At 44.6% G+C, this 27,811-nt stretch overlaps 1 protein-coding gene across 3 annotated transcripts in view; it reads left to right on the top strand.

Moving 5' to 3' along the window:
• The window catches only part of EIF4E2 (eukaryotic translation initiation factor 4E family member 2), a 31,434-nt gene extending 4,125 nt beyond the window's left edge, over positions 1-27,309 (top strand). Inside the window, exons 2-8 of one of the 3 annotated variants that reach the window (XM_081813385.1) lie at positions 2,688-2,802; positions 4,675-4,809; positions 10,210-10,314; positions 11,561-11,713; positions 11,811-11,947; positions 18,604-18,681; positions 24,708-27,309. In XM_081813385.1, coding sequence (XP_081669511.1) covers positions 2,688-2,802; positions 4,675-4,809; positions 10,210-10,314; positions 11,561-11,713; positions 11,811-11,947; positions 18,604-18,649 — 691 coding nt within the window. In that variant the 3' untranslated portion in view covers positions 18,650-18,681; positions 24,708-27,309. Of the gene's footprint in view, positions 1-2,687; positions 2,803-4,674; positions 4,810-10,209; positions 10,315-11,560; positions 11,714-11,810; positions 11,948-13,707; positions 13,973-18,603; positions 18,682-24,707 lie in introns of those variants that run through there. The other 2 variants (XM_081813386.1, XM_081813384.1) reach the window with 2 other exon arrangements.
• The last annotated feature ends 502 nt before the right edge of the window (positions 27,310-27,811 follow it).

The raw sequence follows: 27,811 nt of genomic DNA, 5'->3' as shown, positions 1-27,811 counted from the left end.
AGGCTTCCCGCCGAGCAGGGAGCCCGATGTGGGGCTCGATCCCAGGACCCTGGGATCACGACCTGAGCCGAAGGCAGACGCTTAACGACTGAGCCACCCAGGCGCCCCAGGAAATATTTCTAAGAGAAAGTGGCCCTCAGCCCGAGTCCTAAAGGACAAGTTAAGTAGGGGAGGAGGGGCTCTCCAAGAAGAGGCCACAGGATGAGCATAACAGAGGGGTGAGATCAGGGAAACTGCAAGTAGGTTGATAACACGAGAGTGGAAGGAGTTTGTTGGGACCAAGCAGGAGGTGATACTGGCCCATACAGAGCAGGACCTTTGTAGCAAACTGAGGCCTGAGTATGTGTACCTCATCCCCTCAATCAGGTCCTTGGGGACAGGCACTCTAGCATCTGATACACACAGTAAGTGGCTTGGTAAATGTGGGACTTGGTGCTCTACAGGCTCCTTTAGAAAAGTAAACCAACTCAAGTTTAATAAAGGGGAAGGATATCCTAAGCACAGATAGTGTTCTCCCAGAAGTCTGGGGAGGTCAAACTAAGTCAGTGAGATGGCAGCATCACAAACAAAACCACTTTTCTATCTACTTTCTCTGCTCCGTTCCCTTTCTCCCTACTGGCTTTCTTTGCTCTTGTTCATTGTCTTTCCCTCATGGCTTTTCTCATAGGGGACCCATATGATTGCCCCAGCTCCTCAATCTGTGTGATCTTTCATCTCCTGGATAAAAAGCCAAGGAAGGAATCTACTCATAATTTTGAGCAAGACCATGGGGCATCAGTTATTGGCCAGGCTGGAATGCCCTTTGTTCAGGTACCCTTCATAGTCATGCCTTGACCAGAGTGGGGATGGGGTCATTTATGGCATGGTGCACCTGAATATATCCTACAGCTACGGCTGTGAAATGAGCAGAAGAGGCACCTAAACACATGGTTAGTGCATTCTAATATTTATTGAGTGCTTTTTATGTGCTAGGCACTGAAAATTCACGGGCAAAAGAAAATGCACAATGCTTTGCAACATGTTTCTGTAGGTATGTAAGGTAATATCTGTGTTATCATTTGAGCATTTCTAGTACCTTTCTTGAGGATTACCTAATTCCATTTGACTAGATAGTCATTAGAGCCAGAGGTGATTTTGGAGAAGATCCATGATAAGCCAATGGTCCAGCTCTAAATTAAATGACATTCTTATTATCTTTGTGAATTCACCTTCTGTTTATCTTTTTGTATGAATCCAGTGAGCTTTAGATGTACCTGAAAGCCTTAGGGTAGTTTCACTGCTTCTAGAAGGATAGTACCTACTGTACATTTGACCAGTCTTACCAGGCAAGAAGACATTCATTCCTTCTTTCAGTCATTTCTTTTCTTTTCATTTAACATTGATTCATCATCTTGTGCAACATGTTCGGGCAACATCTTCTTGTCCTCGGTGCTGGAGATACAAAGATTAATAAGACTGTTCTAAGAGATCCCTCCACTTAATAGGGAAAAGCAGACACGGGAAGAATGGCACCTTAGGCTAAGGGGCAGTGTTTGCAGACAGCACAGCTGCGGAACTATAGTTTGCTTTGGGAGATGGGGAGGGAAAGAGGGTATCTGTAGGCAGGAACCAGATTCTAGAGCATCTTAAATTTCATTGTACTTTATCCTGCAGGGTGGGCAACAAAAGGCAAGGGACAGGGCGCCTGGGTGACTCAGTTGGTTAAGCGACTGCCTTCGGCTCAGGTCATGATCCTGGAGTCCTGGGATCGAGTCCCGCATCGGGCTCCCTGCTCGGCAGGGAGTCTGCTTCTCCCTCTCCCACTCCCCGTTTGTGTTCCCTCTCTCGCTCTGTCTTTCTCTGTCAAATAAATAAATAAAATCTTAAAAAAAAAAAAAAAGACAAGGGACAGTTGGTGGTTTTAAGAATGGAAGTTAAATGATTAGGTTTGTGTTTATTTTTTTAAGATTTATTTTAGAGAGAAAGAGTGAGCGCACACACACGAGTGCCAAGGGGAGGGGCAGAGGGAGAGAGAGTCTCAAGCAGACTCTGCACTAAGCGTGAAGCTGGACGTGGGGCTCAACACAGGGTTCAACCTCACGACCCTGAGATCAGGACCCTGAGATCACTGCCTGAGCTGAAACCAAGAGTCCGATGCTTAACTGACTGTGCAACCCAACCGCCCCTCAGATTTTCATTTAGAAAGATGCTGGTGGCTATGTGGAGGATGGATAGAGAGTGGAGATGATTTGTATCAGACCATTTAGGAATTTATTGTGATAACTGAGATGACAGAGAAGTGGGCCTGAGCTAAAGCAGTGGCAGTGGGGAAGGATAGGAGAGATGGTTAGAAGAAGTGTCGGGAAAGATAAGTAAGTTTTTAAACTTCATTTGAAATGCTAAAGCATTTATATAATCCAGAAACTCTTACTATTGATTCATTATTTTTGGCAAAAAAAAAACCCACAATCCCTTAAACTGCTTGCCTCTTGCTTCTTTGCCTGTCAAAAAACTGGAAGACAGTGTTTTTGGAATTCCTCCTAACTGCCTTTCTACACTCCCTTGCTCTTCCCTCATCTTTTGTACATCTCTTTGCCTGTATTTTGAGTAGGGTTGGTTATATGGTAGTTCATTTGACCTGGTGGCTTTGTTAGGTAAGCAAGAATCAGCTCAGTCATGGCCTAACATTGTTTTGCCTTCCCGTTCAGATTGAAAGACGATGACAGTGGGGACCATGATCAGAATGAAGAAAACAGCACACAGAAAGATGGTGAGAAGGAAAAAACAGAACGAGACAAAAGTCAGGGCAGCAGTAAGAGGAAGGTGAGTTTTGTGCTGTATAGATAGAATTGTCTTTGGACTTGGGACTTGGTTATCTTGTAGATTCTGTTATGTTAAAGATACCGGATTAACTTGATGGCACCCTATTTTGGAATATCTGCTTTTTTTTTTTAAGGGTTTACTTACTTATTAGAAAGAGAGAGAATGCATGTGCACATGTGCTGAAGCAGGGGGAGGAGCAGAGGGAGAAGGGCAAACAGGCTCCACGCTGAGCATGGAGCCCAATGTGGGACTCGATCCCAGGACCCTGGGATCATGACCTGAGCCGAAATCAAGTCAGACGCATAACTGACTGAGCCACCCAGGTGCCCCTGGAATATCTGCTTTTGTTCTCAAAAAAAGATTGTTGAGGGGCGCCTGGGTGGCTCAGTTGGTTAAGCGACTGCCTTCGGCTCAGGTCATGATCCTGGAGTCCCTGGATCAAGTCCCGCATCGGGCTCCCTGCTCGGCAGGGAGTCTGCTTCTCCCTCTGACCCTCCTCCCTCTCATGCTCTCTGTCTCTCATTCTCTCTCTCTCAAATAAATAAAATCTTTAAAAAAAAAAAGATTGTTGAGGGCACCTGGGTGGCTCAGTTGGTTAAGCGACTGCCTTTGGCTCAGGTCATGATCCTGGAGTCCCTGAATCAAGTCCCACATTGGGCTCCCTGCTCGGCAGGGAGTCTGCTTCTCCCTCTGACCCTGCTCTCTCTCATTCTCTCTCTCTCAAATAAATAAATAAAATCTTAAAAAAAAAAAAAAAAAAAGATTGTTGAATCACTGGCGTTCATGTTGGGAATTAGAAATTTTCCCTTGCCACGGGACCTTGAGATGTTGCCTTGCTTTCCAGCATTCTCCCAGCACGAGAGATGAACCCTGGAGTTTAACAGGGCTATTTTTTGCTTCATAAGCTGCTGCTGAATATTTAATCCTACACATCCCTTGAAATTTTAGACTCTTTAGTCAGTATTAATCTAAGCTGAAAGTTACTTAGCAAGGAGAAAGTTTAGAGAATGAGAGATTGATGGATCAATTTCTTTCTTTCTTTTTTTAAGGTTTTATTTATTTGTCAGGGAGAGAGAGTGCACGCAAGCAGGGGGAATGGCAGGCAGAGGGAGAAGCAGGCTCCCTGCTGAGCAAGGAGCCTGATGTGGGACTCAGTCCCAGGACCCTGGGATCATGACTTGAGCCGAAGGCAGATGCTTAACCGACTGAGCCACCCGGGTATCCCGAATCAATTTCTTTTTTTGAAATATCAGAACAATTGTTTCTCTCATGAGGTTGAGGACTATCCAGATACAAGCATTGTAGGTGCTAAGAGAACACAAAAGTGAATGAGACTATGGATCAAGGGGCTTACATTTAATAGTAGCAGTAATAATGGTAGCTGACACCGAACACTTACTATGTGCCGGGCACTGTGCTAAGCACTTTTCATCTATTAATTTATTTGATTCTCTCAGCAACCCTGTGATATGGTTGTTATTATTATTTTCTTCATTTTGCAGATAAGCAACAGAGGCAGAAACTGGTGAGGCAGCTTGCCCAGGTTACTAGCCAGTAAGTGATAGTGTCATAGAGGAGGCCAGTACTTGGCCTGGGAGTACTTGGCTGAGATAAGATATAAACATAAATACCTAAGATAGGAAACAGAAAGTTACAAACACCATAAGAACACAGATAAAATGTTACAGGAACTTAGAGTCAGTTAACCACTAAAGAGTTAGTTAACCACTAAGTGGAATCTTGGGCATATTGCAGGTAATTGAAGATGTGTCCTTTTTGTGGAGGTGGTAATGGGTGACACTGTAAAATGTTTTCTGTGTCTCAGATCATGTGAAAAATGCCCCGGATTAACACACCTTATTTAATTCACAGGCTGTTGTCCCTGGACCAGCAGAGCATCCCCTGCAGTACAACTATACTTTCTGGTACTCCAGAAGGACCCCCGGCCGTCCCACCAGCTCACAGAGCTATGAACAGAATATCAAACAGATTGGCACCTTTGCCTCTGTGAGTACTTACTGGTTTAATGTAGTGAGCCTTGGTAGCACATTCATGCCTATACTTACCTCATTGTGTTTATTTATTTTCCTGGTGACCTATTTAGGATTCTGGTTTCTTTATCTGACTGACCTGAGTCCCTGAGGTCAGGTTTGCTCATTCTTAGATTTCTCATTAGACATCCATAAGTAGCATACATAGGTATCACAAAGTATGTGAATTGACAAGTTGACCGTAAGGGGACAATACAAAAATACAGGTTTGTTTAAGTAGATATGTATTGAGTCCTTATTGCGTGCAAAGTGTCATGGAGGATAAAAAATTTTATAATACGTTGTATCTATTTTTATGAAGCTTGACAGTAAAGTCAAGAGTAAAATTCAAAAGTTTCTCTTGTATTAAGAACCTCCTATTGGGACGCCTGGGTGGCTCAGTCGGTTAAGCGTCTGCCTTCAGCTCAGGTCATGATCCCAGGGTCCTGGGATCTAGTCCCGCATCGGGCTCCCTGCTCCGCGGGGAGCCTGCTTCTCCCTCTGCCTCTCTCTCTCTATCTCTCATGAATAAATAAATAAAATCTTTAAAAAAAAAAAAGAACCTCCTATTAACAGGGCACCTGGCTGGTAGAGCATGGGACTCTTAATCTTGGGGGCATAGAGCTTACTTAAAAAAAAAAAGAAAAAAGGGGCGTAGTTAAGCGTCTGCCTTCGGCTCAGGTCATGATCCCAGGGTCCTGGGATCAAGCCCCGCATCGGGTTCCCTGCTCTGTAGGAAGCCTGCTTCTCCCTCTCCCACTCCCCCTGCTTGTGTCCCCTCTTTTGCTGTGTCTCTCTCTGTCAAATAAATAAATAAAATCTTTTTTAAAAAAAAGAAAAGAAAAAAGAACCTCCCATTAGGGTTTTGGATATGTTAGTAACTGTGCATAAAGTAGCATCTTCTTCCTGTGTTCAGAAAGAAAATGAAATCCTAATAATTATTTTTGTAAGTACTGTCAGGGTCAGAAATAGCCCCAGCTCTGTCTGTCTCCGTCACAGGTGGCTAGGTTTGTGTACCCTGAAAGCTGTCTGCAACTAACACCAGTCTTGTTCAACAAAAATTTTTATGTACTTCCTACGTGCTGTACATTTGATTTCTGGGCAGAATCAAATGCAGGATTTGTTATTTTCTTGAAATTGTGGAGGTTTTTTCCCATTTAAAATGCAGACACTGGAAAAGGAAACTGTAACAGACAGTAAACATTACAATAAATTGGTAAAGAAGAAAGACCCAGTAATAGGCACTTGATGTAATTTCCTTTGATCATTATAATAACCCTATGAGATCAGTGATATTATCCGTATTTTACAAACAAGGAAAGTGAGACTTGGGTTAAGTATCTGATCAAAGTGTCAAGTCAGTCATAATCTACTTAAAGTGGAGGAGCCAGGATTGAAACTCAGGTTGGGTAGGCTGTAAAAGCTACATTCCAGAGCCTATACATACATACTCTTTCATTTACTCTTCCATTACACCAAAGTGCAAGTCGGGTGTCTCTAATATTTTTAATGTTATTTCTAGACAAACTATCCATTTATTACTAATCAGTTATATATTTGTGTGTATATATACATATCTGGTAAGCAGATTATCTGATTACTCTGCTGAGTTGATATAATTTCAGCCCAAAGCAAGGATTTTAGTTAGCCTGTGCTTCTTTCTTTTTTTAAGTAGGCTCCATGCCCATCATGGGGCTCAAACTCATGACCCTGAGATTAAGAGCTGCATGCTCCACTAGCTGAACCAGCCAGGTGCCTGCCTGTGCTCCCTTGTTACTGGTAGATGTAGGCTTTTTTGTAATACTAAAAATAGCTTGTGCACTGGGTGCATATTTGGTTCAAGAAATGTTTGTTGAATGAATTCACTAACAGTTCTAAAATGAATTAAGACCTTGCCCTTAAAGAAGTAAGTCATTCCCAGGGATTTTAATACAGGGAGATAGTGAGAAGTGCTATAGGGAAGGCATGGCTAAAGTGCTCTTGAAGTTCAGAGGAAAGAAGGAATTAATTCTAACTTGGGGAAAGCCTCTTTGGAGGAGATTGGCTTAAAATTAAACTTAACGAGTCCTAGCTGGCTCATTCAGAAGAACATGTGACTCTTGATGTCCTGGTTGTGAGTTCAAGCCCCACATTGGGTGTAGAGATAACTAAAAAAAATAAATAAACTTAAATATATATATGTATAATATAATATATATAATAAACATATAATATATATAATTGAACTTTAAAATTTGAACAGGAGATATGAAAAAAACGGAATTGTTGGTAAAGGGAATAATAGAAATAAACTTTTGAAAATATCAGTGCGTTCCTAACATTCCTGAATCTATCACAAAAATGTTGATGACCTGCCATGTGAGAAAGTTAGACATTACAGGGAAGGTGGCAGCCCATTGTGTTCTGAACAACTGGATGAGCACCTGGAGGGTCAGAGAAGATTGAACTTAGGGTGGGGATGGGAAGTTTTCATTCAGGATTCTGTTCAGTTATTTGGGGGGTAATTGTGAATATTTCTAGCATTTTTTTTTCCTTTTAAGAAAGGCATATATAAATTTACTCAGCTTGTTCACAAAGGGTTTTCTTTTCTTTTTTTAAGATTTTATTAGCGTACACCCAAGTTGGGGGGAGAGGGGTAGAGGGAGAGGCAGATTCCCTACTGAGCAGGGAGCCCAACATGGGGCTCCATATGTGGGGCTCGATCCCAGGACCCCAAGATCACAACCCGAGCCAAAGGTGGACACTTAACAGACTGAGCCACCCCAGCACCTCTCTTTTCTTTTGGCATAAATGTTGAGTTGACTAGAGCAACATCATCAGCATCATCTGGGGTGTCATTCTTCCAGACTCAATGGCTGTGTGACCACGGTGTTTAAAGTTGGCTATCATGTAAGTCAAGGCATTAGGAAGTGTCTCACAATATTAGGTTCCTCACAGAGAAATAATCACATTGTGGAACCTTTTATCAAATCTAAAGCAGTATTTCTCAATGCTCCTTAATCCTAATATTTGACCATATTTAAAAGTTCTTGAAGTCAGGGTGACTAAGAAGGCAGTGTCTTAAAATGGGAGAGCAGTGGACTTGGGGATCACATGGCTCATCTGCTCTGGTGCTGGACTCAGGGCAAGGCCAGTTCTGAAACCATTTTCTCAACTATAAAATGAGGAAGGTAGTTGAGATTATTTCTTTTTTCAAAGATTTTTTTGGAGAGAGAGTGTGTGTGCTAGTGAGGGGAGGGGCAGATGGAGAGGGAGGGAAGAAGCATACTCCCCACTGAGCACAGAGCCCAATATAGAGCTCGATGTAGGGCTCCAGGACCCCAAGACCATGACCCGAGCCAAAACCAAGAGTCAGATGCTCAACCAACTGAGCCACCCCGGTGCCCCAAGATTATTTCTGAAGTCTTTTTTTGTGCAGCTCACATTCTGAGTCTGAACATTTATTTTTTTGTTTCAGTGAGGAGTTTCAGAAACCAAAATTGCCTAAAGAGAAGGAAGAATAAATCTTTTAAAGCCTAATAGTATTTCTCAAGTTGTTTACTTCATCTCTCTTGTGATTTGGATATAAGATTATGACTATGAGATTCTATAGTCTGGCTATAAAATTGGAAGAGACCAAACTGCTAATAAAGCAATGCTTGATCGGGGAATTGGGGGTGGCTGGTATACTTTCTTCCTAACCACCCCCACCCCCAATTCCTAATTCACAGTGAGCCACAGGTTCTAGTGGGTGTATTTTGTTTCTTCCCGCTGTGTCAGAGTGGAAAAAGATGATTGCTCATTTAATACATATGGCCTCTTACTGCCCCCAGTTGCTGTATACAGTTAAACATAGTGGTTGTTGAGATGAGACACTGCTTCAAAATCCTATGAATGGCATTTGTTCCTGACTTCTTTGTAACATGAGACAGTTCCCGTGTTCCTGTTCTCTAGAGGAACTGGAGGAACAGCCACTTCATAGAGTGTAAGGTCTCTTTCTCCTTAGTTGCTATCCACATCTAGAAGTATGACCTGAATCTCTGTCTACTCAATACCCATTTTCAGCTACACATTATGATGTCTTGCTGGACGTTTGTTGAGAGCCTCCTCATTGGTGTATTGGCAAATACCAACTGACTTCACACTATTCCATGTTTTTTCTTTCTTCCTAAAGTGTGCCTCTTCACTAGCCAGTACTTTGTGGGTGTCCCCTGTGAGTTACAAAGGACTAGGGAAGTAAGGTCTCCTTATCATGGCACTACTGAGAGAAACGGGAACAGCTCGATGAGTAGAAATAAGCATGTATCTGATAGACAAATAATGTCATTTTCTAACAGGATTATGAAAGAGGGGCAAGGATTATGAAGGAGGGACAAGGAGAAACATAAATTTTCTAGCTAAGAAGAGGGACTTAAAGCCCAAATATGAGACGCTGAGTTCTGTTGGTTTTGGCTATGGTTTAGAGTAGTGCGTGTGGTTGATCCCATCACTTATGCTCAATAACCAAACAGAAGTAAAATGTATTCATTGTAGTTAATGCTATATCTGCCAATAAACCAGTCTTTGAGAAGTGATCGAACTTCATGGGGATGTGATGTACAACATGATGACTGTAGTTAATAATAATGGTTTTTTTTTTTTTTTTTCCCCCGCCTCCCACCCCCCTAATAATGTATTTTTTAAAAAGTGATTTGGTTCTAAAAAAAAATACATTCAGGCTGAGGTTATGTGGCACTTCATACACCTCAAGACTAAAAGGATTCCACTCTGTTGGGACACCTGGCTGGCTCAGCTGGTAGAGTGTGACACTGTAAGATTTTATTTGCTCACTTGACAGAGCAGAAGTAGGGGGAGCAACAGAGGGAGAGAGGGGAGCAGCAGAGGGAGAGGGAGAAGCAGGCCCCCGGCTGAGCAGGGAGCCTGATGCGGGGCTCAATCCCAGGACCCTGGGATCACAACCCGAGCCAAAGGCAGATGCTTAACCGACTGAGCCACCCAGGCGCCCCGAGTGTGAGACTCTTAATCTCAGGGTCATGAGTTCAAGCCCCACATTGAGCTTAGAGCCTACTTAAGAAAAAGAAACTGAAAGGATTCCACTGTGTAAAACAGGGTCCTCTTACAGCATGTGATGCTATCCTGGGGCTTCCACAACTAGGGCTCCTGGCTGAGGCATTTTCCACCTAAAGAGTTTTTTCTTGTATCAACAATATTGTATCTTTATACTTCCCATGCAACCTGCCTGCCTTCCCACACACTTCCCCAAATGAGAATGTGTCCTCCAAAAAGTAGAGTCTGTAGCAGAGTGTCTTCCATGTTTATGTTCTTCGCCTAAATCTCATACTCATTTAAAGAAAAAGGAAAGACACATCTTTTGTGCTCTGGGGCCTTCTCTCTACAGGTGGAGCAGTTCTGGAGGTTTTATAGCCACATGGTACGTCCCGGGGACCTGACAGGCCACAGTGACTTCCATCTCTTCAAAGAAGGAATTAAACCCATGTGGGAGGTAAGCCTGGAGGACCTCAGACCACTGTTCTGAATGTTTGGGTTTTTTTTTTTTTAGCCTTGCTAAGGTTAAAAGTATTTGAAGTCTCTTCTCAGAGCTGCATCACTATTTGGTACATCCTTGGAGCCAGGACCTCTGGGAAAAGGCACTGACGTCATTGCTTGTCAGTGTGTTTACAAAGATTTTTTTTATCACTAAAATGGTATTATAACAACATTAAAGGACTTTTTTTTTTTTAATTACCCTTATTCCCATCAAACTGGTTGTTTGTGTGTGTGTGTGTGTGTGTGTGTGTGTGTGTGTGTGTGTGTGTGATATACTACTGTAGTGTATGTGTGATTGAAATGGGTAAAAGGTAAACTTACTGACAGGCAGTAGCTGGAGACCCAGAGCTGAGCTCTGTGATCTCTTTGCTGTAATCCATCGTCTGTTCTGATGCCAGGGCATTTTTTTAGAAGACAAATGTGAACACACACACACACCCAACTATAGGCCCTGTGCAGCTCTGCATTGCTCACATGATCTTGCACTCACTCACCCTCCAGGCCTCATCTCCCAGCATGCCTAGGCCTTCCCTTCGGTGCAGCCAGCCTTCCTCTTTGCATATCTCCCTGACACACAGCCCCACTTTGTACAAGGCCGTTTTTCTCGATGCCTACAGACCCTTCACCTGCTTTACCTGCCTAATTCTGTGTCCCTCAAGACCTAGCTTAATGTTTCCTCTTCTTGAGTGTTTCTGTCTTGTTCTTCTTTAACTTAGTGTATCTCTGTTACAGCAACACTTGTCAGACTCTACTGCTGTGATTAGTTTTCTTGGCTGTCTCCTCCACTTTCTTGTATCAACAGTACCAGACTGGATCTGGTAGAGACTGTGGCTTCACGTGTGTGTGCTTGAGACGTAGTGACACTTGGTAAATTTTCAGTGAAGTGAGGAATGATCTCTGTTTGAAATCTGACACCACTTTATTTTGGTTCCTAAAGTAGTTCGAGAAAAAGAGGATTATTTTTAAAGGGTCAGCTTAGCCATTCATTGTTATGGCTTGTACCAAGGATTCCCACCTTGTTCTTTTCTTCCCATTTCTTGTCTCCCTAGTCCTAGCACCATTTTTCCTTTAAAGTTGAATAACTGGAAAGTGACAAGACATCTTAAGTGTTCAAGGGATCCCTGGCTTTTTTCCTGCCTTCATACAAAAGTAAAAGACCTGCGAAACCACATTTTAACTTTAATGCTTTCTCTCTTGTACAGGATGATGCAAATAAAAATGGTGGCAAGTGGATTATTCGGCTGCGGAAGGGCTTGGCATCCCGTTGCTGGGAGAATCTTATCCTGGCCATGTTGGGGGAACAGTTCATGGTTGGGGAGGAGATCTGTGGGGCTGTGGTCTCTGTCCGGTTTCAGGTAAGCCACCCCATAGGCAGGTCTGGTTTCTTGTGTTGCCTTTGCTCTCCTCACTGCCTCTGGTTTGCTTTGACGATTCCTTCTGTTCCTCCTATAGGAGGACATTATTTCAATATGGAATAAGACTGCCAGTGACCAAGCAACCACAGCCCGAATCCGAGATACGCTTCGGCGAGTGCTTAACCTACCTCCCAACACCATTATGGAGTACAAAACCCACACCGACAGCATCAAGTACGTGTTGGGGGTGCTTGGGGGGCATGTCCCTAAGCTTAGGAGAAGTAGGTCCTTAGCTGGGCCCGGAGGAATATGGTCGTACAGGAGCCTGACTTCTGGAGAAGGGACAGACCAGTCTTCCCCTCTAGTGCTTCTGGCCACTTGTAGCAGTTCTTTGCTGGTGAGGCTCCCTGCCCACCTACACTGTGGGGCACTTTGTATCAGAGAGAGCCCTTCTGCAGAATCCCAGTTGCACTGCCTGGGCTTGCTTTATTTACACAGGCTGTCTTGTCTTTCATTCACTAACCACTATCTTAAAATGAAAGACAAAGTGCTCTTCATTTTCTTGCTGTTTTTTAAGATAATTTCACTGAACAATCCAGTCCTCCTCCCTCTCCACCCCTCACCCCACTTTTGCATGTCTTTTTAACCTGTTAGCGTCAGTCTGTTTTCTTTGTCCTGGGAAATTGACTTCTTACCGGGAATGACAACTCTATTTCCTTGTGTGTAGAGCTGAAATTGTAGAGGAAGCAGAATAGTGTGTTTGTGAGAGTAGAATCTAAGGGGGAAGCATGAATGCCAAAGGGGAAGTAAGCTTTGTGATCTGCCTAGTACTCAGGGTACCTACAGTTGGATGTCCACAAGTGAGAATCACTGGTTAGGGTTGCTCCTTCAGTGATCAGTTATGATCAATAATCCACTTGCCACCATTTTTATGTGATATTATGAAGAAGTTGTGGGGAGTGGCTGTCAGGTTTTCTCAAAACTGGAGGGAGAGCTTAGCCAACTAGGAGTCGGGACTTTTAGGTTTAACTCTCTCCTTTGACTCCAGTATCAATATGTGCCTTTGGCAAGTCTCTGCCACTCTGCTTCAAGTCTCCCCATCTGTAAAATGGGGGATAATAATACTTTACCTAACAGGGTTGTTGTGAGGCTGATTTAATCTTTGTAATTGAAGGTCCTCAGGTGGAGAATGCTCTTACAGGGTGAAGTATTATTATTGCTATCATCGTCATCATTAGTAATAATATCATCATCATGTTATTCTTATTAAAGACTAGTAATGAGCCCAGTGTTGGTGTTCAGCAGGCAAACTATTTGGGAATCTTTTTCCCATGCATTCACAGAGAATGTTGTGGGTGGAGTTGGCTTAAACCAGCTAAGTGCCAGTTTTTTACTGGGAACACTGCCACAAGAGTTGGTCCATAATGAGATGGCTGGCTGTGACTCATCCATAGCCACCAACAGTTATTAGCCAGCCATGGCCCCAATTGCTTGCCTTAGCAGTCCTGAGTTAGCATTGTTTTTCTCTAGGTAGACTTCCCCATTCTTCGTTCTGGGAGAGAATAGTTTCTGCCCTCCAGCCAGACACAGCCCAGGCTGGAGAGATCCACACCTACTTTTTCTAGGACTCTTACGTTCAAGGTTCCCAAATGCCCTCCACCCCCCTACCCCTCAAAAGCAAGCTTTCACCTGGCTAGGAAAGGGAAAGAGGTATTTTTCAACTCTCCCCTCTCCACTGTTCTCCCTCTCTAATACCCTGAGGTGGTTCTTCCTGACTTTTGTAGAAATATGAACCAAGTCCTTACAGAGTCTAGGAGAGCCCTTGGGCTTTTTGCCTTAGTCTGCTGCTCTGCTGCTTTATCAAGAGATCTGCCTAGCATTCTAGCCCTGCAGCTATAGGGACCAGAAACCCTCCTTGAGTCCCAGATGCTACTTTCCCTCGCGTCTCCCTCTCTTTCCTCTCCCAATGTGCCCACCTTTTGCACTTCCACTAGAATGCCAGGCAGGCTGGGCCCCCAAAGGCTCCTTTTTCAAAACCTCTGGAAGCCGCGGTTGAATGTGCCATGACCCTCTCCCTCTCTGGATGGCACCATCATTGAAGCTGGCATCATCGGAGTCTCTTGTTCTGTTGGCGTGCTACCTGGAAGATCCTTCTGTCCTGGACAAGAGGAATTGAAGAGCATTTTATGTTTTAAGAACAGGCTGACACGCAGCAGCTACAACAACAGCTGAGATCACTTAATAAATGGTGCTAAACTAGCTTGTCTCATGCTCTCACTCTTTATGGTGCATCAAAGAAGTGGCCTTTCAGACTGACTGTCACCATATTAAGGAATGGCACAGACTTCTCCATGGAGGGCCATCGGGGGAATGCAGCCTCATTTCCATAAGCCCATTGTAGTGTCACATGGTATTTTGTTCCAGTTCTGCTGAGGTCTGACATAATGAGGTGACATCTCGCTCTCAAAATGACACCCCGTTTTCTGGTACTTGAATTTATAGTTCCCGTCTGGTCACGCTGATGACCAGAGTGATTTCTGATTAGAATTCAGCTTGACAGTCTGTTAAGGTTGGAAAGGGGGATCCTTGGCCTTTGCTTCGCTGACTTTGTTTGCCTTTACTTCAGAGAACTCTCTTGCTTGAAGGGAAAGCCCTGCTTCCGTCTGCGTGTGGCTGTGTGTTTACAGTTGCCTCGCTTTGTGTTAGCAGGGTTTTCTCGCTGCCAGAGCTGCCCAAGCCGCGAGCTCTCTGCTGGCCTTCTCCCTTCTGTTTTCCATTTAGAGCCAAATCCTCTTCCTCTTCGAGGTAGTCCTGCTTGTAAGTTTTCAGGGTTCTAGCCCTTCCCTTTCTCCCGGTCACCAGGGTTGTTGTGCATCGGGATCTGGGGTGGGGAAATGTCTTCATCCTGTAAGAGTTTGCTCCTTGGGATATCTGACTGTAGCACATACCAGCCCCTCAGATGCTTTGTGGCTTGGCTTGGACGTGCTACAACGCGGCCTTTAGGCCCCTGACCTGCACGTAGGGTTTCAACAGGCCTCATACTACTTTTAAGTTTTCTTAGGAGCTCCTACCCAAACCAAAAAGAAACAATTTTTGCAGAACTTTAGGTTAGATTGCCTGATAGCATCTTGAAGGTGGCTGTGGGTGTACTATGGAGTTTTCCAAAACGGCTCTTCCATTTTGGCAGCAACACCCTGTGCTTCTACCATCCTGATTGACCACCAAGCTGCACGTGGCCCGGGATCTCACAGAACACACAGTGGGACTAGCCTTTAACATTCTGGAGGTGTTTGTGTGATTGGTTTTCTGCTTATTGCATATCCAAAATTGGTTGAAGTACCTGGAAAATGGGAGGTTTGTTGGCATATGGAAATGCCTGTTCTCTATGTTTTTAGTATTGTCAAAGAATTACCTTCTATGGCCTTTTCCCTCTTGCCTTCCAATATTATGTTACACGTATTGACCTTAATTTCGGCTCTATAAGTGGTCCAGGAGATGAGCTTGATGTCACCATCCAGAGTAAGAGTTGATCAGAAAGCACCAAACCCACGCGGAGGCTCCTGTGATCCTTGCCCCTTCCCCTGAGAATTCAGGGGAAGTGAAGGAAGAAGGAATGGAACCTTTGTTCTCCCCCAAGTTCTCTGGAGAGTAGGGCTGCTAGAAATAGGGCCATTTTTCTAGGAGTGGCTTCGATTTCTCAGTCACGTTTCTCCACCTTGCTGTGTTTCAGTCCAGTTTTCAATGTCCTTTTTCAACTGTTTGGTTTTTCCGGCCTTTCCCTAGTCACGCTGCTTGTGGCCTCTTCCTGCTGCACTCCTAGGTGAGCTGAGGCTGGTGCTGCTGCATACCGGGCGTGGTGAGCTGGTTTGCTGCCCAGGGGACACCTGCCTGCTGCCTCCTACTGTTGTTCATTGCCAATAGTTCCACCCGTGAAGGGTGAGCAGGTCCCGTGGACAAATGGGAAACCTGTTAAATTGAGTGTTAGCTCAGGTGCATGGCTCCTCTTAATGAGACCAATCGTAGTTGAGGTTTCATAGGTTTGGGTCCTTGCAAGCATCAAGTAACTAACTGTATCCTCTCTGAGGAGAAATCTCCTAAGGCAGCCAGACTTGCAACCAGCAGGGATAAAACTTGACACAGAGCCACATAAAGCAGCAATATCTTTTGTGAGGAAATTCCTCTTTGGAATAGTCCCATTGAGTTCCTTTGTGCATCTGGCCTGAAATGGAAAAGGGGAAGACAGGGCCAGCTTCACTCAGTGGGCCACAGTACTGGGGAGTCTGACCAGACCCCACTGCACAGAAAGTTGAGGGTAGGTGATTTCTCTTTATTACTTTATTCTAGAGGAGAGCTGGGTCAAACATGGGGACTTCACTTTACCACATCTAGATTTCATTGTATTTAAACATTGAACTTTGTAGGCAAGAGCGACCCATCCCTTCTCCTATCTTAGCTAAATTAGAATCATAGCCTGGTGGCACTGAGTCACACCAGCATAATTGCTGGCCTAGCTTTGCATTTATGAAATGTTCCCCATACTGATGTTCAAAGCAAAGAAAGCCCAGACTGGCAGGAGGCTGAGCTCATCCGTGAGTGTATCTCAAGTGCCAGATGAGCGCAAGGCTGTGAAGCAGGCTTTAGGCAGGGTGGGGGCAAATACAGTTACCCAGAAATGAGATCTCTGCTGTCAGAATTTGTTTTCTGGTAAGTGAGCTGGGACAAGAGTGGTCTCTAAAGGACTCTTTGTCACTCTGTCATTTGAATCTGTTCAGAATTCCCTGTAGGCTCTGTTAATCTCAGGGCAATTTTTTTTTTTTTAACTCCATTCATATGACACTTCTAACATTTAATTTGTTCTTTCTTCACCTTTAAAAGAAGCAAGTTTTAATATTACCTAAAATACCTGGGATGCCAGATGGAGAATAGCTAGAAAATTCGTACCTAGCTCTAGGTGGTTGACTTGCCTCTTAACCAAGCATTGGCCTATGAGAGTAAGAATGATTGTTCAATGACTATGACCTTTGATTTCCACTGAATCCATTTGAGGAAATTTCTGTACCCAGATTCTTCATGTTGAGGTTTAGCATCTGAAGAAGATCCTTCTGAAGAAAATGGGAGGGCAGTTTCATACTGGAATGGATTAGAGGGGAACTCTGAAATATGTATTTCTGCAGGTTCTTGACACAGAACTGCTCTGTTTGGACTAGCGTAGGCCTTTCTGGAAACAAAAGGATAAATGAGATGAAGCTTCAACACAGCCATGTAATTCCTTGTTGACACCTAAATTGCTTAAAATAGAATTGAAATCTCACTGTTAGAAGGAGAGAGGGGTTTCCTAGGCCGCTGCCCAAGCATCGGACGTGCTTTGCCCTTATCTTCGTTTGGAGTGGAGAATGAAATAGCCTTCTGATGTCACTCACGGACTCAGGAAATTCACCGCATCACTGCCTCTCCAGAAAGGGCTGTGGAATGGAACAGATGTCTTGCTGTGGACATTGAGTTTGTGAATTGACAAAGACTGGCACGCTTGTTTGGCGGTCTTACATTTTTCTTCAATTCAGTTAGCATGTATGAGTAGCTTTGGTAATACTCTCTGAAGAAACCATCAACCGCAGATCTACCTCTTGAGGTAGATCATTAACTTATAATTGCTGCCGCTGTTCAAAAGAGGGAAAAACTAATGAAACGTACAAATATTACCCAAAAGAAGGAATTTGTCATACCAGGTCACTGTATTTAATCCCTCCCTGTTTAAAAAAAAAAAAAGAAAAGCTACCCATAGAAGGCCTAGTAATGAAGTATATTCTTTGGCCATAATATTAAACCTGTAGTGAGTTGTCACCCTGGGTATTGTCATCCCTTTAAACCAAGAATGGAATAATTGCCAATAAGGAATTTTCTATTTAGAAGTACCAGATTACCCATTTTATATATATATAATTTCCCAGGGAACGTACCAGGCACTTTGTCCCCAGTGGGGCTGAAAAGTAGGGCAAAAAGGTAGGACATCAGCTCCTCCGAGGAAACTCGTGGTTTAGGGCTTTAGGATGCATGGGGGAATCTGGTTTTCTCCTGCTTTTTGGCCAGCAGTCACCAAGGGCTTGTTCTTCGTGGAGCATCACCTGGAAAGACTGTGTACCCCTCGATCACAGTTCTTATCCCTTCCTAACCACAATTACTAAATCGAGTTAATTGGCATGAAAGTTATAAGGAGCACTGATCCCGAGAAATGTTGAACTGTGGCCTACACAGTTTAAGTTAATAGTTACGTGGGTATTTCCAGAAACAGATGGAACCTGATACAAATTTGGGGGTGTGAGTTGAGAGGGGTCAGAAGGTTGGAAATGTGGAAGCAGAGAAAGTGCTGTAGTTGCCTCATTGCATCTTCAGACGTCATGATGCCGTTGGTAACTGCCCTTACTCCCAGGGTGGGGCCTGATGAAGAAAAGGAGTTCCTGCCGCCCGTCCTCATGCCCCCAAGGCCGAAAGCACCGCTGCCCTTCACCCCAGTGCTGAGAGGGATCTCTCGGGATGGTCGAGCTTAGCTCTGACCTCAGTGCCCCCCGATCCCCCCTCCCCCCGGTAGACTTGCAAGCAGCAGGTAGAAGGAGGACTGTGGCAAATGCTTGAGGGAATAGTGAGGGTCAGACTTCACCAGTGGAGCAAGCCGGGAGCAGTGCCAACTGCCCCTGAGGGGGGCTGGCCACCACTGCTGCTGTGAGTGGGAAGTCCAGATGGGAAGCCTTATCGCTGGGCTTCCAGGTACTGGTGGGCGCCACTCGACCTGGAGGTATTGGGAGCGGGATGTGGGGTTATCGTGTCTGTGCGCTCTTTGTTAAAAAGCTGTTGACCTGAATGTGCTATTGTGTTTTTTGTCTCTGGTTTGCCAGGGCCTGGGAGGAGTTTCATGGCCTGGTGAACAGCAGCGGCCGCTGATCGGACGCTCCCCTCTGTCTCTCACACTCAGGGTAGGGCCTTGTCTATCTTCTCTGTAACCTTGTGACATACCTCTCAGCCCCAGGCCCCCTCTTCCCAAGGGCATGCGCTCTCCCCACGTACTAGCAGCCATGCCTCTGCCAACGTGGGGCCTGCTCCCGAGCCTCTCCTCTCTGACTGGTCGTCACAGTCTCAGAAAAGTCCTGAGTCCAAAGCCACGGAACCATCCTTGCGGGGTCACCTGTCTCCTGGTGAACCTCTGGGAAGATTGTTTAACTTACTATACCCCTATTTTCTCATTTGGAAAAGTGAGGTTCCACGGACTAGAGTGTCTCGGATCTCTTGCGATGCCAACATTTCATGTTTATAAATGTGCCACAGATCCTTTGTCTTTTGCCCAGACGTGGCCATTTTTAAGCCATCTGGCAGTGTCCTGTGACTAACAGGCCAATTCCATAGGCTCCGGTGTGAATTAGGTGAAGATGGCTCTTGTTTGCTGGTGGTGGTTGTCAGTTGGGAGCAGACAGTGACAGAACCTGAGGGTTTCACAATGAGAATGAGCTGGGGTAGACGCAGGCTGTGCTCTCACTAGACCGCCACACGCTTACTGGCAGGGAGAGGCCCTGGGAAATCGAAGGCAGGTCGACTGACACATTCACTTTAAGAACATTTGTATTTCAATTAAGAGAGTGCCAAGTCCATGTCTGTCTCTTTAGCAGAGGGAACTGGGTCAGTAGATTCTGGATGAAAGGACAGTATCCGCATGTGCCTGCCCTGAGAGCATATTCCTCGACATTAACTACCCCCCCACAACCACCACCCCCATCCCTGTGAGAGAGAGAAGTGCTAAAATTGGAGCAGAACATGTCAGCTATAGTAGCTGCTTCAGAACTCCCCCGTCCCAGGAAGGAAATGAGGCAGTTTCAAGAGAAGGAGACCAGCATCCCTCGGCTGGGCATGAAGAGAGGATGACACTGAGGGACGGAAGCAGGTGGCCCGGGGTCTGAGTACTCTGTGGAGCTGGGATGATCTGTAGATAAACAGTCCCAGAATTACTGCACGCATGGATAATGCCACTCGTCTCTTTTTTAATAGTTTAATTCCTTTATTATAAATTCAATTTTTAGATGATGCTAGATTTTAAAAATTGCCGTTTATTTAAAAGGTTTCTCTGTAAAATATAGTCAACAGAACTCTGAGGTGGCTGCTAGTATATACCAGGAGGGATGAAAAACATGCATGGGCTGTCATGTTGGCTACACTGATTTGCAGGATGAAAAATAAGTCAGATTTCCAGAGCCCTGGCACTATAGTGGAATTGGGGTTTTTTTAAAGATTTTATTTATTCATTTGAGACACAGAGATACAGAGAGAGGAGAGAGAGAGAGAGCAAGCATGAGCAGGGGGAGAGGCAGAGGGAGAGGGAGAAGCAGGTTCCCCGCTGAGTCAGGAGCCCGATGTGGGGCTTGATCCCAGGACCCTGGGACCATGACCTGAGCCGAAGGCAGAAGCTTAATGACTGAGCCACCCAGGCGCCCTGGAATTGTTTTAATAACATTACCATATTTGATTATTTGTAGGGTTCCTTTTTTTTTAATATCCCTAAAATCAGGTTGCTCACAGTGAATATGATAAGAAAAATTTTGACGTAGTTTAATTGGCAGTATTTACTTAGAGTACATAAAACAATGGGATCTTTAAAAATCAGTAGCATCTTATGTTCCATGAAGGGGGAGGAAAGGCTTTAAAATGAAATTGGAAGAGTCAGAATGGGAGAAAACTTAAAACTATTCCCTCCCCTTTCACTAACACTGAATCCCTCGGGAAAGATACCTGAATTGCCTCAAAATCACGTTTTATATCATTACCATTTTGCAGTCTCTTTGTTCTTTTTGTTGCCCCTGTATCTTTTTTATCTGGCAGATGAAGAAAGCACTTCAGGAGCACTACATAATTTAGGTGTCCCCCCCCACACACCTTTTTTTTAAGTAGGCTCCACGCCCAACATGGGGCTTGAACTCACCACCCTGAGATCGGGTCGGATGCTTTATCGACTGAGCCAGTTAGGTGCTCCCTAGGTGTTCTTGAAACACATGGCCTTGGAAGTCTGAGAGGAGTATTAGCATCTAAACAAAAAAAATCACCTCACTTCATTGTCCTAAAGACCTGAAAAGGACTCCAATTTCATTCCTATCGCCTTACCCCTGGACAAGGTGCTCTAAGAGGCTGGGTACCTCCAGCTCATAGCTCCTCATCCTCTCCACCTTTTCTTCTCCCCCCTTCCAAGTAGACCATGATCTGGGGAGAAATAAAAACTGCTATTTAAGTAATTCTTTTTTTTTTTTTAAGTAATTCTTCTTGAAGCACAAATACTTCTCCTCAGTTTACCTGATATTTTATGCTATTACATATAGCTGCTAATATTCTAGAACGGTTTCATTTGATCTGCATTATAAATCAGGATTGCACTTTTAACCATGGCTTCAATAGTAGTCCCGGTTAGCTGCTGGGGAGGATTGAGGGTTACTTATGTGTCTGGCCTGGCAAGCGCAGAGCAGTGATCTGTGTTGTTGGGGAATGAAGTTGGCACTCAGTGGGAGATTAGAGGCTGAAACTTGCCCCACTGAACCTAGGAAGGGTTTGCAATTTTATTATCCAGTGAGGGAGAGGGGAGGAAGCCAGAGCTAGCCCGGGGTGGACAGCTGACAGAGAATGTTCCTCGGAAGACCGTGTGTAGGCTGAATTGTGAGTGTACTCTCAGATCCCCCTCCGGAGCCGAGTCAGGTAGGGCTCCTCCTCAGTGTTCCCTTGAGGCCCCAGAACAACTGTGCTGCCCTTGCTGGGCACGAGCTCAGCGATAGCTTCCTACAAGAACAGAGGCGTTCCTGTCAGGAACCGGCCACCGTACTTCTCTGTTGTCCACCCTCACGAGCCAGCCTCTACCTCAGCTTATTCTTCCCAGAGTTGGAACTTGTCCTTTTCTCTAGAAGGATGAAAAAGGTGATTATGGGGAGGCAAAGCAGATTAGAAAGCTATTTCAGAGTATTTGGGCAATAGATTTGCCTAAGATGCCTGGGAATGTGAAGTTGGAAGCCAGTTTGGTTAGGGCTCTGGTATTTCTGAGGCCCCACTATCAGGACAAAGAGTCATCCGGTAGAGCACATCTTTCTGACTTCTCTAGCCTTGTGGGTCTTTTGGCTTCTGTGCCCTGATGTGTAAAAATCCTTGGGAATAAATTAAGATACAGTGGAAAAACTGATGTCTGAAAAGCCCCTTTAAATCAGTACACTAGGCCCAGTCCCAGTTGCTTATTTTACGTAAATTCACAGATGAGGATGTAAAAATGTTCTTATTTCCTTCTAAAAGATCTGTTGTATCATTAAAAAAACAAAAACAACAGAAAACCCTTCCTGGTCACCCATGCACCATTACAACATTGCTGGGTGGCTAGAGGGGCTAGCTTTTAGGAGCTCACTCTGGATTTTCTAAATTATAGTTTGCTTTTAAAAGAACAGAAGCCCATCTTTTTAAAAAAAATTAAAAGTTGCCTGTGACCTCTGCCACTTCCTGTCTTCCTCCTTCCTTTCTGTGTCTCCTAATCTCTCTGGCACTGCAGCCCCGGGGTGAGGGACAGAACGGTGGATTAGTTCTCAGCTGGTCTGAGGTGAACGCATTCCTCAGACTAAATCTGGCAGCGAGCTGTTCTCAGCCCATTTTTTTTTTTTAGAAAAGCTGGACCAGAGCCACCAGCTGCCACCAGCCTGTCATTGTCAGGAGCCTGTCACCCGTTCTCATTGCTCTTTGTTTTCCTTTATATCAAAGGGACAAGCTCAGCTAGATTTTTCTGGCTCCTTACTCTTCTCCCCTTTTCCACATTACAAATAAACCTTAGAATAATTGTGATTTCTTAGATTTTCTGACCCTGAAGAGATCTGTGATAATAGAAGTACTTAGAATAAATAGTAAATACCTGGATTGGATAGGAAAGTATTATAGAGCTCTTCAGTTTACCTGCCACAGAGAGAAAATTTGTCTGTGGCCTAAGCCCAGCACAGTACAGAGACTTTTCCAAAAGATAAAGGTGACCTGCTTACAGTGATGACTTGTCCGGAAAGTTCTTCCCTCTTCGTCACTAAACAGATGAAAGGCAGGTCGAGACGCTTGCCTGCCATCTCTCTTACTCCAAGATAAATCATTTTCCCAGTCAGAAAATCCTGTGATGCTACCGTCCCCACACTCCGCCTTTCTATTTACTCATTTTATTTCTCCCTGCTGATTGACTTTTGTGATCCAGTTGCTCTGTGGGGATAGAGGGGGCATCAAAAGGGAAGAAAGGGAACAGAGCAAACCATTCCTTCCTGATCACTTCTTTTGTTAGTAGAGGGCTTCTCTGACACAGTCTCAGTAGTACATCATCCCCAAGGGGACTCAGAAGTCACACGCACACATCAGTTACGCCTGCTTGTCTGTTTTATAATCAGATACAACCTTATTCATCCTTTGCTAGCTACTTGTGGCACCTCAGTGGGATCTGTCCTTTTGAAAGGCCTTTTAAAAAGATGATCACCCCATTAGGTTTTTCTTTGTGTTCAGTCTTTACCTCCTTAGGTGGAAATCTTCAAAATGCTCAGTAGCCATGGATAAATGAGCTACATGGTCATGCATGTCAGTTATAAAAATACTAGTGGTCCGTTGAGATAACATCAGTTTCTTCCCAGCCAGAGTTCACCTACACCAGCTCTGGTTTCCTCTCTCAGTGTACTTGTCCACAGTCATTCTCCTCGTGTATTGAGGGCTGTTCTTTCCTGTCAGCCTGCTGCCATCATAGGGGAGAATCTGTTATTGCTAACTGGAGACTGCTGTTTGTCTGGGCTGAGCGTATTCTTTCATATGTACTCTGTGCCAATAGCCATACACCCAATAAGTTGTAGCAATTTTAAGATGGGTCAGTTAAAGCTAAGGCTTCTAGAATATCCCACTAAAACTAAAAGGAAGTAATGACTCAAAAATCAGATTAATGAGTATTTCTGTTCTAGAATTTCAGATACTTTAAAGTCTGAAGCTCTGAGCTATAGCAGCAGATGAGGTGACCTTTAAAGCCCTTTCCAGCCCTAAGATTGTGGGATTCAAATGGCAATGTGAAATGCTGAGATGTTGGATTTCTAGTGTGGAACAGGAAAGGTTTCTGGTGGGTGGCCAAGCCTGTCTACATCCAAGAGAAGGCGACTAAGAGGATATGACTTACCATGTGTTACATACACACATGCTTCTCTTTTAAGAATTATAGCTAAGTGTCTAAAGGCTATGAGTATTTCACCTCGTGGAATATCCTTTTATAAGTAGCTATACGTTTTGAACAGAGAGTTTTTTGGTTGATTGGTAGGTTGATTTTTTTGAATACATGATATAATCACATCGTTTGATTTTTTTTTTTTTAAGTATGTGTGCATATGGGTGAGTGTGAGAAAAAAGGGGGTTTCCTCCCCAGTCTAACTGCACCTGCTCAGTTTCTGCTGTGCCCCCCTTTCCCTCCTCCACTGCCCCATGTAACCATTGTTGTTGGTTTCTTGGGTGGCCTTATAGACTTTATGTCCATACAAGCGATATGAACTATGACCTTATTTCCCCCACCCCCACTTACACAAAAGGTGGTGTACCATGTACATACACTATTCCATACCTTCTCAGTTTCTCTTGGAGAGTTTTCCATATTAGTAGTGAGCTTCCTTGGCTTGTTTTTTTTTAAGCTGCACAAGTGTCCCAGTGAATGAATGTGCCATAATAGTTGTATTTAACCAGTGCCCTTTTGCTAAGTATGTGGGTTGTTTCTAATCTTTGGCTCTTGAAAATAGTCGAGTTGAAGTGTTCAAAGGGACTTGGGAGGTGGTTTGCTATGTTGGCATTAGATTAGCAAGGAAGGAAATTTCTGGGGTGTGTCATGAGGGCCCTGGAGCTGCTGAGTTCAGGTCTCCGCCCCATCCCTGCCCCGTATGTGTGTTGTTGCCTGTAGAAGATCTGTGTATTGAATGCTCTGTTTTCTCCCATTTTTTTCTTTCAGGGACAATTCAAGCTTCCGAAATACAAAAATCACATTGTGAAAGTACTCAAGCTGGCAATAATCCTTTTCTGTATGTGTGTGTTTGTCCAAAATGGATGGGAGGTCTCCAGCTGGTCCTTCCATCTGCTCACTGAAGGGACGTCCCTGAGCCGTGCGCTCCCCTTTTGCACTCATTCCTGGAGGACGGATTCCGCTAGACACCCTCCAGCATCGCTGACTTTATAAAGCGGAAAAACAGAAAACGTGACTTTGTAATAGACAAACTTTTTTCTAAATGGGATTCTGTCGGGGTGGGGGGAGTTCAGCCTTTCGTTTTGCTGTGTGCTGTCCAGATGCCTGTCGGCGTTTTGTTATGCTCTTCGCTGCTGTACAAAGGGCATCGTGACCACGTGTACAAGCCAGAGCTGTCGACTGAGAGTTATCAGTATTATGAATGTCTGTGCATCCAGGAAAAGCTTTTTGTTGGAGAGTCCCAGAATAGCTATAAATGCTCTCTTCTAGCTCTGCCATTAAATTATTGGGACATTTTGTTTATTTCTCTCCCCTCTTCCCCCAAGCCCACCATTTTCTGAAAATGTGTTACTGATTGTGTATAGTCTCCTGCCTTATGCCCTCCAGTCCTCCCTCCTGTGGGACTCTTTCTTCTTAGGCACTGCTGCACTTAGAATTTTAAGCCAGTGGGCCACACTGGTTTCACTGAGGCGGCTCAGAAGGTATGCCTTGGTAAATTAAACTGGAGCAGAATCCAGTGTGATTAGGAGCTAAGTTATAATAGCGGTTCCAAGTGCAGGATTTGGAGCTGAGGGCAATGTCTGAAACCAGATGAGCAGGGCCTGTGTGTCCAGCCTGTTCCTGTGGGTTCTTGCGTGACCCTCATTGAGGAAGGGAAGCAAAAGCTTGGTTGTCACCCAGTATTAACACTTCATGTGGTAAATTCTATGATCCTGAAACTGGGGCATCTGACAAAAAGGTGACCGTGATGGGTGGCTTTCTTTGCATGGCTGTGCCTGTCTGCAGTGGTTGAGGAAACCTGCTTTCCGTCCGTATCACCTGGTAGATGCGCTAGTCAGTGTGTGCTGATCCACGATACCCAGGCAGAAACCTCTCGTAGGCCACTGCCAAACATGCTTTAAAAATGACCGGTCATGCATCAGAGAAGCCAGGTGACCTCACTCCAGAAGGACTGAAGTCAGAGAGGTCAGAAGAGCACCTAGGATGGAAATAAGTACTGAGTACGATTCCTACAGCAACCTCCAAGGAGCACTGTCTTACTTGGCTCTTGTGAGCAGAGATCGCAGTACCTTAAATTAAGGCCTCTCCTAAAACCTATCCTTGAAGGCCAGGCCCTTAGCCACCTGGTCTCAGAGAAATCATATGAGAGTAACAGGCATTTCCTTATTGTATTTATATTACTCTCTTCCTACTTTCCAACTCCCGAACACCTTCTAATTACCACTGTCTTGGGATGCTTTTTCCCCCGAAAGAGCAGGGAGTACAGGAGCCAAAAGGGAGGTGCTTCCATTACAGGTGAAGTTAGATCTACAGAGAAGAAGATCTAGCAGTGATTTAAACTCCAGGAGTATGAAGAATGAATTGTAGTGCCCAGACAGTCGTGAAGGGCTCAGGCAAATATAGGAGCAACATTGGCTAAAATGGGGAGCAAAGGCTGCTTCCTGAGTATTTGTTTAGACCCCAGGAAGGGCTTCACTTTTGCCTACACTCAGATTTGCCATGAGAATCCCAAAGAGAGCAGACGTTTGGATTTGCCCTCCTTGGGGCATCTGCCTGACTATTATGTGTGTGCGAGCGGGTGTGTATGTGTATAATGTGTTCATGAGGGAGGGTTCTGTCAGGCTGAGTGCTTCGGTGTATCGTCCGTATTCATCTTTTTGTGCTTTTTTTGGTCTCATTCAGATTTTTTAATCTCTTGTGTTTTCTAGAGCTGCTCATGTTTCCCTTCCTCCTTGTCATTGCAGTATTTGAAAGTTATTTTTTACCATCAAAAGATGCTGACCCTTGTGCTGGTTAGAACAAGAGTTATTTCTCTCAGGCAGTGTCTCCCCCCCCCCCCCGCCCCGAGCTCTCCCAGATATTCCGCCCAGCAGCTTTAAGTGGGAGGTCGAAGAGTCAGTTTAGCCAAACCACCCATTTTCCAAACTGGCTTGAGAGGTCCTTTCATTTCTTTTTGACTCCATGGGCCTCTGCTACACCGAGCTGTGGCGTGGCGGTGGTGATGGTCTCACCTGTTCTGGGGACAAACATGTAGGTTGCTTCCAGGAGACGGGGAGTCACCTTCCACTTTGCACAGGCGGGCTGTTTCCCCATGACCCCTCTGCTGGGTTTTCCATTTGAAATTGGCCCCTCCTCCTCTCCAGTGCTCTTCTCATTTTGTCCTTCCTTTCATGTGTGTGGGGTTTTTTCCTGTGACATTGGCAGTGGCAATAATCTTCCACCTCGAGAGAAGCTTGTGGTCCACGATGCTCCAAGAATGAACTTCCCAGAATTTGCCAGTGGAGGAGCAGACGCTGTGGCAAAGTGATTTGGTGTTGCACTTTCAGAGCAGTTGTCTACTGCGGTAATAAATGGAAAATATCCGCAACAACCAGGCTGTGGACTCTTTCATCCGGGGAAGCGGGGAAGCTGGTAGTTGGGGCTGCTCAGTCTGTCCTCCAGTGCACAGGGCTTTTAAATCCATTCCAGAACAAAACCTGTGGGATAGTTCAGACAGTGTGGGGTCATTGACATAAATGTGTTCTAAAGATACTCTCTCATTGGTTATTAATCATTGCCAAAACTCCATTGAAGTGTTTTTGATACAAAGTTTTAATATCAAAATACTGTTCATTTCTATTCTCAACATGGGCTGAGGACTATTGAACCGGAAGGAAATTCGAAATAGAATTTGAAGAAATCACCAAGTGCCCGTGTGAAATACCAAGGGAGAGAGAAACATTGCAGAGCCTCAGCTGATGAAGGATTTAAAACAGTGCAGACTTGACACCATTTCTTTCCCATTTCAATACGTAGAAACTTCCTGTGTCTGTCAGTCATGGTCCAAATAGAAGACACAACACATGAAAGTCATGTTAACAATAGTTTAGGAT

Source organism: Leptonychotes weddellii, chromosome 3, assembly GCF_054177405.1.
Source record: "Leptonychotes weddellii isolate Sample4059 chromosome 3, ASM5417740v2, whole genome shotgun sequence".
Lineage (NCBI taxonomy): Eukaryota > Metazoa > Chordata > Mammalia > Carnivora > Phocidae > Leptonychotes > Leptonychotes weddellii.
This window is presented reverse-complemented; position numbering and strand designations above follow the sequence as displayed.